A 13,869-nucleotide genomic window follows, 5' to 3' on the forward strand; every position below is an offset into this window, starting at 1 on the left:
CTTTCAGTTTTAAAAGATGAAAAGAGTTATGGAGACGGATGGTGGTGGTGATGGTAGCACAACATTATTAATATATTTAATGTCACTGACTGTTCACTTAAAAACAAGATGGCAAATTTTATCACAATTTTAAAAATTAGAAAAAAACTATTAGAACATACCCATTTGTTCAAATATATGCTGGCTGTCTGCTATTTGCAGAATGTACTGCTGCCAGTCCTCAACCCCCCAGGTATTCCAAACCAAATCTGATATGGCTGGAGACACTTTTTTTTTAAAAGAATGACAAAGCAGACTGGTACATGTTCTCTTTATTAAATCTTACTAGTATTCTTTAAGGAACAAACACACAGATGAGTAGGCTACAGTGAAGAAATCTTCTTTTTATAAGAGAGTTAAGAAGACATTAAAAGATAATTCCAGGTATTATCTTCAGTGATGCTTCTTATCTTTTTTCTGGGACTCCAGGTAATATTCAGCCCCTACAGCTACCACAAATGCAGCAAATCCCCATTTGAATCCTTTTAATAATGCACCAACAAAGGAAACATTATTTGCAAAGCCACCCGTGTATCTCCAAGCTTCATTGCTAGAGGGAAAAAAAGGGGAAAATTATATTCACATATGACTTACATACATTCATTGAGTAAAATATATTTGATTTCATCTTTCTAACAGACTTAAATGCAACCTTCTATAAGATAATCTAAGTGGATCACAATAGGAAACTTTCTTTGACATAAGATAATTAGATCTATATGCCCACATTTCGTACATGAAATACAAGAAAAAACACTTGATGATTTCATATTTCACAGTCATCGTACTCAGGATTTTACAGAATTCTCAAATCCAAGGCTCACCTTGGCCTATCCATCACAGGTCAGTTGTGTAGCTTTGCTCATACTAGCCATTACAGCTTCATGGAAAGAGGAAGTTAAGAGACCTGGGTATTAATCTTTGCTCTGCCATACTAGATACACAACTTAGGCTCGGCAAGTTACTTAACCTGTTGGGGCCTGTTTCTTCTACTCAATAATGATTAATGGTTACTATTTACCTTACAGCGTTATCATAAAGATTAAACAGAGTAATGTATGATGTATTTTGGCACAGAGAGTACGTAACACTCGATAATACTATTACTATTCAAGAGGATCATTGATTTTCCCTGTCATAGAAGCCGGAACTTTAGTAGACTAATTTCGTGCTCTGGCAATCATTCTTTTGAGTATCCTGAACAGAGAAGGAAACAAATCAGAGCGCTCTAGTGAAAAGAAGTCTTCTCTCACAGGTAAGGATAAATGAGTGGAAAAAAATCATGCTTTAAAGAACAAAACCCATTTAACTCTAAAAATCTGACTTACGAAAGCTAATCAAATCTAATTTAAGACACCAAAACCAGGCAAAGACATTAGAAGGAAACTACAGATTAATATTCTTCATCAACATAGATGCAAATATTCTTAACAAAATTTTAGAAAATTGAATGCAGTAATATTTAAAAGGATAATATATCACGATGAAGTAGGGTTTACCTCAAAAGAATGCAAGATTGGTATAACATCTGAAAATGAATAAAATTAACTCACCATATTAACAGAATAAAAAAAGAGGTGAGCGTCTTAATAGATGTAGAAAAAGCATTTAACAAAATTCAATACCTATTAGTAACAATAACAATAATAATAGTAACTCATAGTAACCCAGGAAGAGAAGAGAAATTCCTCAACTTGATGAAAGGCATCTCTGAACATCCTACAACTAACATTACACTTAATGATGAAAGACTGAATGCTTTCCCCAATTAGGAATAAAGCTAGGATGTTCAAATACACCACTTTTATTCAACATTATACTAGCAGTGTTAGCCCATGCAATAATGCAAGAAAAAGAAATTAAAAGGTTATAGATTGAAAAAAAAAAGTAACGTTGTCTTTGTAGACGAAATGATCTTCTATGAAGTAAATTCTAAGGAATCTGTAAGAAACGCCTGCTAGAACTAAAAAGTTAGCAAGGTAACAAGATACAAATTCAATATATAAAAAGCAATTATATTTTTATATATTAGCAATGAACAACTGGAAACTGAAGTTTAAAAATACTGTTTACAATAGCATAAAAAATACGGAATAAGTCAGGATAAATTGAACAAAATATGTACAAGACTGTATGAACACTGCTGAGAAAATTAAAGAGGATCTAAACTGTCCATGGACTGGAAGACAATATTGTTAAGACAGCAGTTATCCTCAACTGAGCTAAAGATTCAAGGTGATCCCAATTAAATTCCAAGCAGGCTTTTTATAGAAACTAAAAAGCTCATTCTAAAATTTAAATATAAATACAAGAACTTGGAATAGCTAAAACAATTTTTTTTAAAGTTGGACATCTTAGTTTATACTACCTGATTTGAAGACAGTGTGATATTGACATAAAATAGATATATTGATCAGGGTAACAGAAAAGAATCCAGAAATAGACTGTACAGATATTGTCAACTGACTTCTGACAATGGTGTCAAAGTCAATTAATGGGGAAAGACAGTCTTTTAATATATGGTGCTAGAACAAGTGGAGGTCCATATGCAAAAACATTAACCTTCATCCTTACCTCATATGCATAAAAATTAACTCAAATGGATCATATGCCTCAATGTAAGAAAGAACACTATAAAAGCTTCCAGAAGAAGATTAGGAGAAAATCTTAGGATGCAAAAAGCACAAACCATAAAAGAAAAAAATGCTAAATTGGGACTTCAGCAAAATTTAAAACTCTTTTAAAGACATCATTTAAAAAATGAAAAGAGGAACTTCCCTGGTGAAACAGCAGTGAGAATTTGCCTGCCAATGCAGGGGACATGGGTTTGATCCCTGGTCCAGGAAGATCCCACATGCTGCAGAGCAACTAAGCCTGTGCGCCACAACTACTGAGCCTGTGCTCTAGAGCCTGCAAGCCACAACTATTGAGGCTGCGTGCCACAACTACTGAAGCCTGCGCACCTAGAGCCTGTGCTGTGCAACAAGAGAAGCCACCGAAATGAGAAGCCTGCGCACCGCAATGAAGAGTAGCCCCTGCTCACCGCAATTAGAGGAAGCCTGTGTGCAGCCATGAAGACCCAATGCAGCCAAAAATAAACAAACAAACAAACAAACAAATAAATAAATTTATTTTAAAAAAAGAAAATGAAAAGATAAGCCACACTCTGGGAAAAACATTTGCAAAACTTTTATCTGATAAAGAACTTATATTAAAAATATATAGACAACTCATAATTCAATAAAAGACAAACACTCTGATAAATAGAATGGGCAAAAGATCTGAATAAACATTGCACCAAAGAAAATAGACAAATAAGCATATGAAAAGAGTCTCGTGATCTTCATTCTTCATGGAAATGCAAATTAAAACCCAAAGAGATATTACTATCACATTCACTAGAATGGCTAAAATTAAAAGGCTGATAATACTAAGTACTGATGAGGACATTGAGCAATTGAAATTCTCATGCATTGTTGGTGGGAATGCAAAATGGTACAGCCACTTTGTAAAACAGTTTGGCAGTTTTTTATTTAAAAAAATACACTTTTCAAATGATTCAGAAATCCCACTGTTAGGTATTTACCCAAGAGAAATGAAAGCATATGTTCACATACACTTGTACTTGAATGTTTAAAGCAACTTTGCTCATAGTAGCCAAAAACTGGAAACAAGCCAGATGGTCATCAACTGCTGAACAGTAAACAAAATGAGGTATATGCATACATTGGAGTAGTACTCAGCAATAAAAAAGGAAGGAACTATGGATATAAGTTAACAATGTACATAAGTCTCAAAAGCACTATGATAAGTGAAAGTGGCCAGAACAAAAGACTACAGACTGTATGATTCTAATTGAAAAAGCAGATCAAGGGTTGCCAGGAACCAGGGGCAGGATAGCACTGACTGCAAAGGATCATCAGGGAACTTTTTGGTATTCTAGAAATATTCTGCACCATGATTGTGGTGGTAGTCATGTAACTGCACACGTAACTGCACACATCTGTCAAAACTCATGGAATGATACACTTAAAGTGGAGTGAATTTTACTATATATAAGTGGTATTTTAATAAAGCTGATTTTAAAACTTAAATGTAAAAGGCCATTTTCAATGATTTTTTAAAAAAGAGAATACATTGAAAAGGAACATAGATACTGCTTCTCTAGGATAAGTTCTATTTAAATTATTTAATTATTCTTACCGGCACCACGGATCCCTTAGCCCTCGTGCAGCCAGCTTCTTCTGGACAGTTTCTAATGGTGTCCCTTCTATACTCCATTGTTTATAATCTGGAAGTTCCATTTTACTATGACCATGTTCATGTCCATGTCCATGGGCCATGTCTACAGGAAAAGATTAATTTAAGGGAGAAATACATATATTGTGGATATCAAATACCCAAGTTTACTATTTATGTTTTAAGGTAAAAATTTAATGTTTTAAAAAGAAAAGCAATATAAATACTTGAAAATTCGAAGCTAAGAAATTTTATAAAACAGTGTCTCTTTACATAACTAGTACCTGTTCACAGTTTGGAAATATACATATGCAAAATATAAAAAAGAAAAATAATCAGTAATCCCATCACTAAGAGATAACCATTTACTATTTGGTTTCTTTCTTCATTATAATAATAGCAAATATTTATCATGCCCTATGTGCCAGGTGCACTATGATAAAGTGCTTTAACTGTCTTGACTCCACATTATTCCTAAAACAACTCTTTGAACTTAAATTACTATTATTATCCCCATTTTATAGATGAAGACAATGAGGCTCCAAGAAAATAAGTAACTTTCTGAAGGCAACAAAAATAGTTAATGGTACCATTGGGTTTTGAACATTGCAGTTTCATTTCAGAGCCCTTGCTCCTAACTTTTAAGCAATACTGTTTCCTTCTTTTCAGTCTTTCATAATGCATGAATATCTATTACAAAAATGTTGTACATACTGCTTTGTTACGTGCTTTCTTCAGATGATTCTTTAAAAATGCGGTGTTACTGTGGTTAATACATATGGATCACGTGAACTTTTTCTGTAAAGAGTCACATAGTAAATATTTTAGGCTTTGTTGGCCAAGAGGTAAAATCAAGGTTATTATGTAGGTACTTTATATAACAGGAGAAAAAACAAATTTCCATAAATATTTATTGATAAAATTCAAAATATAACAACTGAGTATAATTTTTTATAATACAAGTCTTCTGATGAAAAAATACAATTCCTTTTTTGGGGGATAACATTTTGCTTAACTGGGGCTCAAAGTTTAGTGTTCCTTAGTATCAAATTGATTACAAATGTTCATCTGTAAAAACCCTTCTTAACTCATTGGCCACATAAAAACAGGCAATGGGCTGAATTTGGCCAGCAGGCTGTAGTTTGTTAACTCTTTTTTTTTTTAAATAAATAAATTTATTTATTTATTTTTGGCTGCATTGGGTCTTCATTGCTGTGCGCGGGCTTTCTCTAGTTGCGGCGAGCAAGGGCTACTCTTTGTTGCAGTGCACGGGCTTCTCATTGCAGTGGCTTCTCTTTTTGCAGAGCACAGGCTCTAGGTGCATGGGCTTCAGTAGCTGTGGCTCACGGGCTCCAGAGCGCAGGCTCAGTAGTTGTGGCTCACAGGCTTAACTGCTCCGCGGCATGTGGGATCCTCCTGGACCAGGGCTCGAACCCATGTTCCCTGCATTAGCAGGCGGATTCTTAACCACTGCACCACCAGGGAAGTCCCTAGTTTGCTAACTTTTGACGTAGATCAACAGAGACTTTTTAAAAAAATTTTTATTGAAATATAGTTGATCTACAATGTTGTTAGTTTCATGTGTACAGCAAACTGATACAGATATACATATATTAAGTATTCTTTTTTTTAACATACTCTTCCATTAACATAGTCCTTAGGACCCCTTTTTAATCGATAAATTTGCTTTAATAAAATATACCCCAATGGGTATATAAAGATTCCAGTTTTCTAGTGTTACTTTTATAGATAATACAAAAATAAACTTGAGCTCAGTCCCCAGTTATATTGTTATGAATTTCAAATTAACAGGGTATGAATTAATAATGCTATACTGTAATTTGTATAAGGTTAGCAGTAGCAATTCTAGAATCACTGCTTTCCAGAAATAAAACCAAACCAAATAATTATTACCATTTTGTCTGCATTTACAACTATAAACAAGTCTAGTAATAAGGCAGGATTCTTACACTGAATTTTAGAAGACAGAGGTAATTATTAGATAGTGTATACTAAAGACACATTATGTGAAGTGCTCATTTCATTAAACAATAGTTCCCAGAATATGGGGGACAAAACTGTACATAGTAATTCTGACAAATTAGCCAACACTTAATATTTTTATTTATAGACATGTTAAGATATCAAAAAACATTATGTTGATGATTTTCACATTTAAAAGAGAATAAAAATGAACACCTACCAAACACAAGTTAAAACTACAACATTCACAACTTTGAATGAAACATTTAATCCATTATTTCATTATTATTTGGTGGATTCAATAATATAAAGGAAACAAATTATGGTTTCAGATTTCAGTCTGACTTTTGAGATTCAATACATTATCACAAAAGAAAGACTTCTAGAAGCATTTAATTATAATGATAAAGTGTTGTCTTCTTCTAACTATGTTTTCCAAAAAATATTTTTTAAAATAATGTTTCATTCCAAAAATCTTTAGATTACAAGAAAACCCTTATTTTGGCAAATGTCAATTCTAGAACATTAAACGTACTTGAGTATCAATGTACTTGGAAGAGAATACAAAACAAAGGTCAAAAATTTTTGATTAAATAGCTTGATTTTGAAAATGAAAATTGAAATATTACCATGGTATGAAAGCTATCTCAAAGTTACAATACTACTATGCTCAAAATATTAAGTAATTTGGAAGATATATCTTTGAAAAAAAAAACCATGAAAGTATACCTATACTCATTTCTCCTAAACAAATTTCCTTTAATAAATTCAATGTATTTTCTCTTCTATCTGATTAAAATATTTCAGTAAGAGTCCCTTCATAGGCATTTACTAAATATTTTAATGACTTTTCAAGAAGAACAAAAAGTTGAACAACACTAGTTTTAGGGAAGCTTCATTTTCTCTTAAAAATTATTTCTACTTCAGAATAGCCATAAATCAAACAATGATATCCTGATCACTTGAAGGAAGAGTTTGGAATCCTACTGAAGTGCAGACTTTGGTGCTGTACAGATCTGGCATCAAACCCTGAATGTACCATTAATAGCTGTAAAATCCTGTGCAAATCATTTAAATCTTGCTCAACTTCAGTTTCTTCATATAACATGAGGCTAAAACCTACCTTGCAAGATTGTGAAAATTGGGGAAAACACATTGTGATGATATGCCTTCCACTTTCACAACTAGGTGGTGAGAATGTGATTTAACAAAACCACTGTAAAAAACTGTTTGGTATGTCCTAGAAAAGTTAAACATTTGAATACCTTACGGCCTAGCAATTCCAGTCATAGGTACTGTATATATACTCTAGATCTGCACTGTCCAATATGGTAGACACTAGCTCCCTAAATGTGGCCTATGCAACTGAGGATCTAAAAATTTTTATTTAATTTTAACTAATTTAAATTTCAAAATGGATTTTCAAACCAGTTATTGGAAAATTTTAAAGTGTCTTTGGTACAAACTGGGCATGCAAAGCTGCTTTATCAACTGTAAATTTTATGAAATATAAATGCAGATCAAGTGTTTGCATTTATGGAAACAGCATATTCCGTAAGAGTAAAACATCACTTTTGAAGACAGCATGAAGAAAATGTAAAATATTCCATTAATAACTTTTAATACTGATTACACCTTAAAATTATAATATTTTGAATATATACACTCAGATAAAATCATTATTAAAATTAATTTTGGGGCCTCCCTGGTGGCGCAGTGGTTGAGAGTCCGCCTGCCGATGCAGGGGATACGGGTTCGTGCCCCGGTCTGGGAGGATCCCATATGCCGCGGAGCGGCTGGGCCCGTGAGCCATGGCCGCTGGGCCTGCGCGTCCGGAGCCTGTGCTCCGCAACGGGGGAGGCCACAACAGTGAGAGGCCCGCGTACCGAAAAAAAAAAAAAAAAAAAAAAAAATAAAATTAATTTTGTTTCTTTTTACCTTTTTAAAAATTTTTAAATTTAAAAAATTTTTTTGCATATGAATGTTTATTTATTTTTTCCAGCTTTATTGGAGTATAATTGCTTTACAATGGTATATTAGTTTCTGCTTTATAAAAAAGTGAATCAGTTATACATATACATCTGTTCCCATATCCCTTCCCTCTTGCGTCTCCCTCCTTTTTAATATGGCTACTAGAAATTTTTAAATAACATATTTGGTTTGTATTATATTTGCACTAGACAGCACTGCTCTAGAGAAACTCTTGCATCTGTATAACAGATATATTTTATAATCAACAGGCAGATAGATAGGGACTTCCCTGGTGGCGCAGTGGTTAAGAATCTGCCTGCCAGTGCAGGGGACATGGGTTTGAGCCCTGGTCAGGGAAGATCCCACATGCCGCGGAGCAACTAAGCCCGTGCACCACAACGAATGAGCCTGCGCTTTAGAGTCCGCATGCCACAACTACTGAAGCCTGTGTGCTGCAATTACTGAAGCCCATGCACCTAGAGCCCGCGCTCCACAATAAGAGAAGCCACCACAATGAGAAGCCCACACACAGCAACAAAGAGTAGCCCCGGCTCGCCACAACTGGGGAAAGCCTGCGTGCAGCAACGACGACACAACGCAGCCAAAAAAAAAAAAAAAAGCTAGAGAATCAGGCGGAAAAACTGTTAAAATAAAAATTCAACAAAAATGCCAAACACACAATGAAAAAAAAAATCTTTCTAGCCATATTATTTATGCTAGCCCCAAACTGTAAACAACTCAAATGTCCAACTATGGAATGGATTAATTATGGAATATTACACAGTGAAAAACAACATGCAAAAGTATGAATGAATTTCACAAATATAAGAATGAGCAAGGGGTGAGTTAGAAAAAAATACACACTTTGAATCCCATTTATATAAATGGAAAAACCTAACAATTCATTTTCTAGGAAAAAAGTTTAAGTGAAACAAGTAAATGATTATTACAAGTTAGGATGCTGGTTACCTCTTGCTGGAGGAGAAGGAAACACAGAAACTCATTCAGGGAGCTTCTAAGGCAGTGTTTTTCAACGTATTGTAATTACTGTATCCCAAAGGTGCTTTCTTAAGACCTTTTTTCCCCCTCATCATGTTCTCACCCTACCCCTCCACATGAAAATTTAATACCACAGTTTATGTACTATGGCTCTTTGGAAGGCCACAAACTATTGTATTATCTAAGGGCTTTTTTGCCCTCTCATCCCCACCCAACAAGAACCAGTTTTTACCTCCTTAAAAGGGAATCACCTCTGCTGAGAATGCATATTTAAGTTTTTGGCAATGCTTTATTTCCTAACCTGAGGGGTGGTGATCAAGTGTTTGCTTAATTATAATTCTTAAAAATGTACTTATGTTTTATACAGCCTTCTGTTATGTATACTTCACAATAAAAACTAAAATTAGATAAAGTGACTTAAATCGTGCCAAGGACTCAACAAGAGGTGATTATTTCCCTTTCAGAGCTTTTCAAACAAGAACAGCAAGGAAATAAGTTCAACAAGGAAAGAACATGTAATCATGAATTTTTTTTCATCTCCTTCTATCTACCTATGTTTGGAGTGAACCTACAAGTTTGTTGGATATCAACCTCCACTAACGGGAGCTGGCTCTAGTGCAGGAACAGTGTTGGCATACTTTCCCTAAGAAGGAAATAAAAGGGAAATGCCGCTTACACTATATGTAATTTCACAGTTTACCGAAGACTTTGAAGTATATATCCCAATTTCTCATTTAAAAAACTGTACCATAAGAACATTAGAAAATAAAAGACAAATTAACTGTTTTCCCCTTTAGTGTCCCTTCCAGTCCCTGTATCCGCGTATATGCAATTGAATAGTAATCACACGAAAAACTGATGTTACTTTGTACCCTTTTAACATTGTGTCATAAACTTTCATACCAGAAAAATCTTATTTAAAACTGTACTATACATGCTCGTGAGGTAGGCATTACAAGTATTCCTATTTTACAAATTTTCGATTTGAGTGCGGTTGTGCCTTCATTCGACTCAAAGATAAACCAAAAAACACGGGGCGGGGGGTGTTGCGGGTGACGCAGGAGGAAAAAAAGCATCTGGACTTAACCACCACAGTGATCCTCACAGCATCCTTCTACAACCACCCCTCACTACTCCAGGACTTCATAGTTCTCTCCTGCTAGTTCTTCGATCTCCTTCCCTCTTGAGCTACTCATTCTCATCATCCTTCTCTATTTAGTCTCTCCTTTTCGACAATCCCCGGAGTAGAGTCTCATTCTCATTCCCGATCAAGAGATCTACCACCAGCTCCCCTGTTTACCTGACAGCAATCTGACCTCTCAGGACACTCAAGATTCAACGCACCAGCCGGAGGCAACCGGAAACGGAAGTTGTCACCTCGAGTACCTTACGGCAGGAAAGCAGAGGAGAAATTTAACATTCTGGTCCTGGGTCACTGATTCCTGGACCAGGTGGAGGTGACATGAAGGAGGCTGGAAGTGGACATTTTCCCCGCACATCTGTGTATCCGGAGTCTGACCGAGGTAAGAGAAACCGTGGAGGACAGAGGGAGGGGAAGAAGCGACGTGGTCCTTCCTAGGAGACCGGAATCTTTAGACTCTGCACAGGGGGAGGGCCGCGGGCATACTGCTGCCAATCAGCGGTGCTGTTGTTGGAGCGTGGAATCACCCAATGGGAGGGCCGATTGTTGCGCTGCAGTTGGCAGGCTGCTGCGGGAGGCGGTGGCGGTAAGAAGCCGGAGGCAGAGGGGTGACAGGTAGGCGGCGGCGCTATCTCTGGGGGACGCGGAGTGCCAGATAGGGGGGATTTTCTTCTTCTCCGGCTACAGGAACTATAGAGGGGATCTGCCGAGGGTGGTCTGGGAAGGCGGTAGCCGGGGAGTTGGGTGTTGGTGGTTTCGGAACCTCTAGGAGACCAGCTAGCAGCTTGGGAGGGTCGTGAGGAGAAGGCAGCCGAGGCGGATGGAGGCTGAGCCCTGCGGGGCGACGTAGGGGCCTCAGGCGTGGGGGGCTGCGGTGGCGCCGGCGGAGACGGGAGAGAGGCCGGAGCAAGACGGCGTCGTGAGGGCTGGAAGAATTCCTTGCACGGAGCTCCGAGAGAGAAGAGGACGCGCGGCATTGCAGGCACCTGAGAGAAATCCTAGGGCTTGCTTCTTCTTAGGGCCGTTTCTCAGGGTGGGAACGGAGGAAGCGGAGAAGAAAGATATTTATTGGCGGCCAGATCCTTGAAAGTCTTCGTAGCTGTATATTATGTAATCCTTGGCCGTTATTTACCCAAACAATCAGGTTGCCCCTCCTGGAAGAGGAGGTCTTGCAATCTCTTGATGTGTGAGGATAGTTTTTTCGTTTGTTTGACTGTTTTGTACCCCGGCAGGCTCTGTGGTCGAAGAAGCATGAAGGATAGAGTAGTCACGAAGAGCTTATCCCAAATATGGACTTGGGTTGAGAGATGTGTTAGTCTGAGATGAACGTGGCCAGGTTCACGTTCTGTAGTTCGTGAATTTATTTGTTTTGAGGGTCAAGGCTAACTACAAATCTTTTTTTTTTCTTTTAATCTTCAGGAAAGTGGAGACCCTCAAAAATCTATAGTAGGAGGTAAGTGCAAGTTGGAAAATGACTAGAAGATTAGTTGGTAGATTTTTTTACCCCCTAAATATTGTGGGTGTTAGAGACTGTAAAAATTAGGTGGTGGTCTGATTTTGGTGGGGGGAGAGTCGTCTTTTTAAGCAATTTGCTCTATGAGTCTGAGAAACCAGTTTGAATTATTTATTTCTTAGGTTTAAAAAGTATGTTCTGTGAACCTCTCCGGTAGAGGTAAAATGTATTTACAGACATAATTAATTGTAGATTCTCCTGTTTTTTCTAAGTTTTTATAATTCATTATTTGCACAATGAAATACCGAATTAAAATAGGAATTCCATTCAGTGTGTATTATGGAATGACAGACTACGTTAAAAACTTGATTTTATAGCTCACTGGAAAGCAGTTTTAAAGGAAGTGTTACAAATTTCTAAAATGTGAGCTGATGGAAATGTTGCCTTTAGCTTAGAAGATAAAGACTCATGTAGTATTTATTAGCAAGTGTATCATTTTCCTGAGCTTATTTTAATACTGCATGTCAGAAAAACTTTCTAAAATGTGATTTTGTTTTCTATTATTGATAATTTATATTAGTGTATCCCAGAAACTAAATTGAAAAAAGTTTTTTTTCCACATGTCATTTGGTAAAGAGAGCTGGATCATTAGAGTTTGTTTTGAAATATTTAGCATACTGAGATATTTATCAGTGTTTCAGATAAAAATTTTGATACTTGGTGTTTCATTCTTGGTCGTTTTATCTTTTGGCAAGAATAATACTCTCAGTCCAAAGAACAGTTCTGCTTCTGTTTTAGGTGCAGTTCTGTAGTGTGAGTACCTGTGAACAAATCTCTGCTTTCATGCAGGGTATATGTGTCTCTGTGTGTGTATATATGTGTTTCTTCTTATTATGTAACCAGCCTACTAGAGTTGTCTTAGAGAACTAATGGCTGATTTTGAATGGCCAGTAGGTGTCCTTGTAGAATGCAATAAAGTTGAACATTGAGTAGGAAATTACCAAGTGATTTAAGGAATGCTAGTCCAAACTAGAATATAATAATAATTGGCTGATTATTTATACATCATTAGAAATTCTCTTTTCTGATACACTTCAGTATTGTTTATAAGGAATTTGAAACAATGACTGTAAAGAAGTATAAGTGTTTGCCCTAAAATGGGCTTTGGAAGCTTGTTTTTTAATCCAACTCTTAAGCTATCTTGACATGCGATATGGATTTAGGATTATTTGATTGTTTTTTAATACAGTTTTGTCATCTTATTGTAGTTTATTAGGTTCTAGAATGGTTAAGATTTTCAGCTTGACTGAATTTTGTAATAGAAAAATCAATGCTACATAATGAAAAACTAAAATGATAAAACATGGGCAGAAAGTCTCCAGACAAATTAACAGCTGCACAAAATAATACTTTGTTATTGTTTTTTTAATGCTTTGTTATGTTCTTTTAAAGAATAGAGGAATTTTTGTCTTTCTTTTTCTGTGGCTTAGTTTTTTTGATGTCCCAAATAGCTTCTTTTTACATTTTTATCTGACTGGTAGACAGTGTGCTTTTCTCGGGATGATGAACTGAACATTTGTCATTGTCTAAAATATATAATGGATTCTGGAGGGAGCTGGCACAGAAAGATTAGGGCTGCTATTAGTACAGCCCCTTACCTGCAGAGCTTTCTGCTGTGCTCTTATCACTGTGTAGCTCTGCTCGTTTTGCCTGCTGTAGATACATTGTTAAAAAATAGAGTTGGACCTAATTCAGGTATTCTCCATAAAAGTGAGTGACTCCAAGAGAGTTACATGTGTATCAGAATAATCTAGGAGTTAAAAAAAACAGGCACACGTGCATATCCGTTATATCATCTCCACTTCCCTGCAGAATCTTAGTGGTAGGGGGAATATGAAGGGAGGCAGATATATTTTGAAGGAAAAAAAATTCTCTGGATGATAAGGTTTATGACGGGCTTCTACTTGAGAATCATTGATCTAATTCAAGGCTCTCACACTGTGATGTGAACCAGAACAGTAGTTTTAGCTTGAGAAAAAGGGCT

The 13,869-nt window shown here is 36.3% G+C and overlaps 2 protein-coding genes across 6 annotated transcripts in view; one reads left to right on the forward strand and one right to left on the reverse strand.

Annotated features, from left to right (window-relative positions):
* Positions 1-299: 299 nt before the first annotated feature.
* NDUFB3 (NADH:ubiquinone oxidoreductase subunit B3) lies at positions 300-10,663 on the reverse strand. Its single transcript, XM_082630239.1, has 4 exons — positions 10,532-10,663; positions 4,993-5,076; positions 4,243-4,384; positions 300-589 (listed from the first exon to the last, which is right to left on the reverse strand). Exons 3-4 carry the CDS (start codon positions 4,380-4,382, stop codon positions 433-435), a joined length of 297 nt encoding a protein of 98 aa, XP_082486365.1. The 5' UTR covers positions 4,383-4,384; positions 4,993-5,076; positions 10,532-10,663; the 3' UTR covers positions 300-432.
* A 3-nt stretch (positions 10,664-10,666) lies between these two features.
* Positions 10,667-13,869, forward strand: part of HYCC2 (hyccin PI4KA lipid kinase complex subunit 2) — a 69,382-nt gene continuing 66,179 nt past the window's right edge. For 2 of the 5 annotated variants that reach the window (XM_082630234.1, XM_082630233.1), the window contains exons 1-2: positions 10,924-10,987; positions 11,792-11,825. The gene's annotated coding sequence lies outside the window, so the exon portion shown is untranslated. Of the gene's footprint in view, positions 10,755-10,923; positions 10,988-11,791; positions 11,826-13,869 lie in introns of those variants that run through there. The other 3 variants (XM_082630235.1, XM_082630237.1, XM_082630236.1) reach the window with 3 other exon arrangements.

Source organism: Mesoplodon mirus (assembly GCF_964341445.2).
Source record: "Mesoplodon mirus genome assembly, chromosome: 8".
Taxonomy (NCBI): Eukaryota; Metazoa; Chordata; class Mammalia; order Artiodactyla; family Ziphiidae; genus Mesoplodon; species Mesoplodon mirus.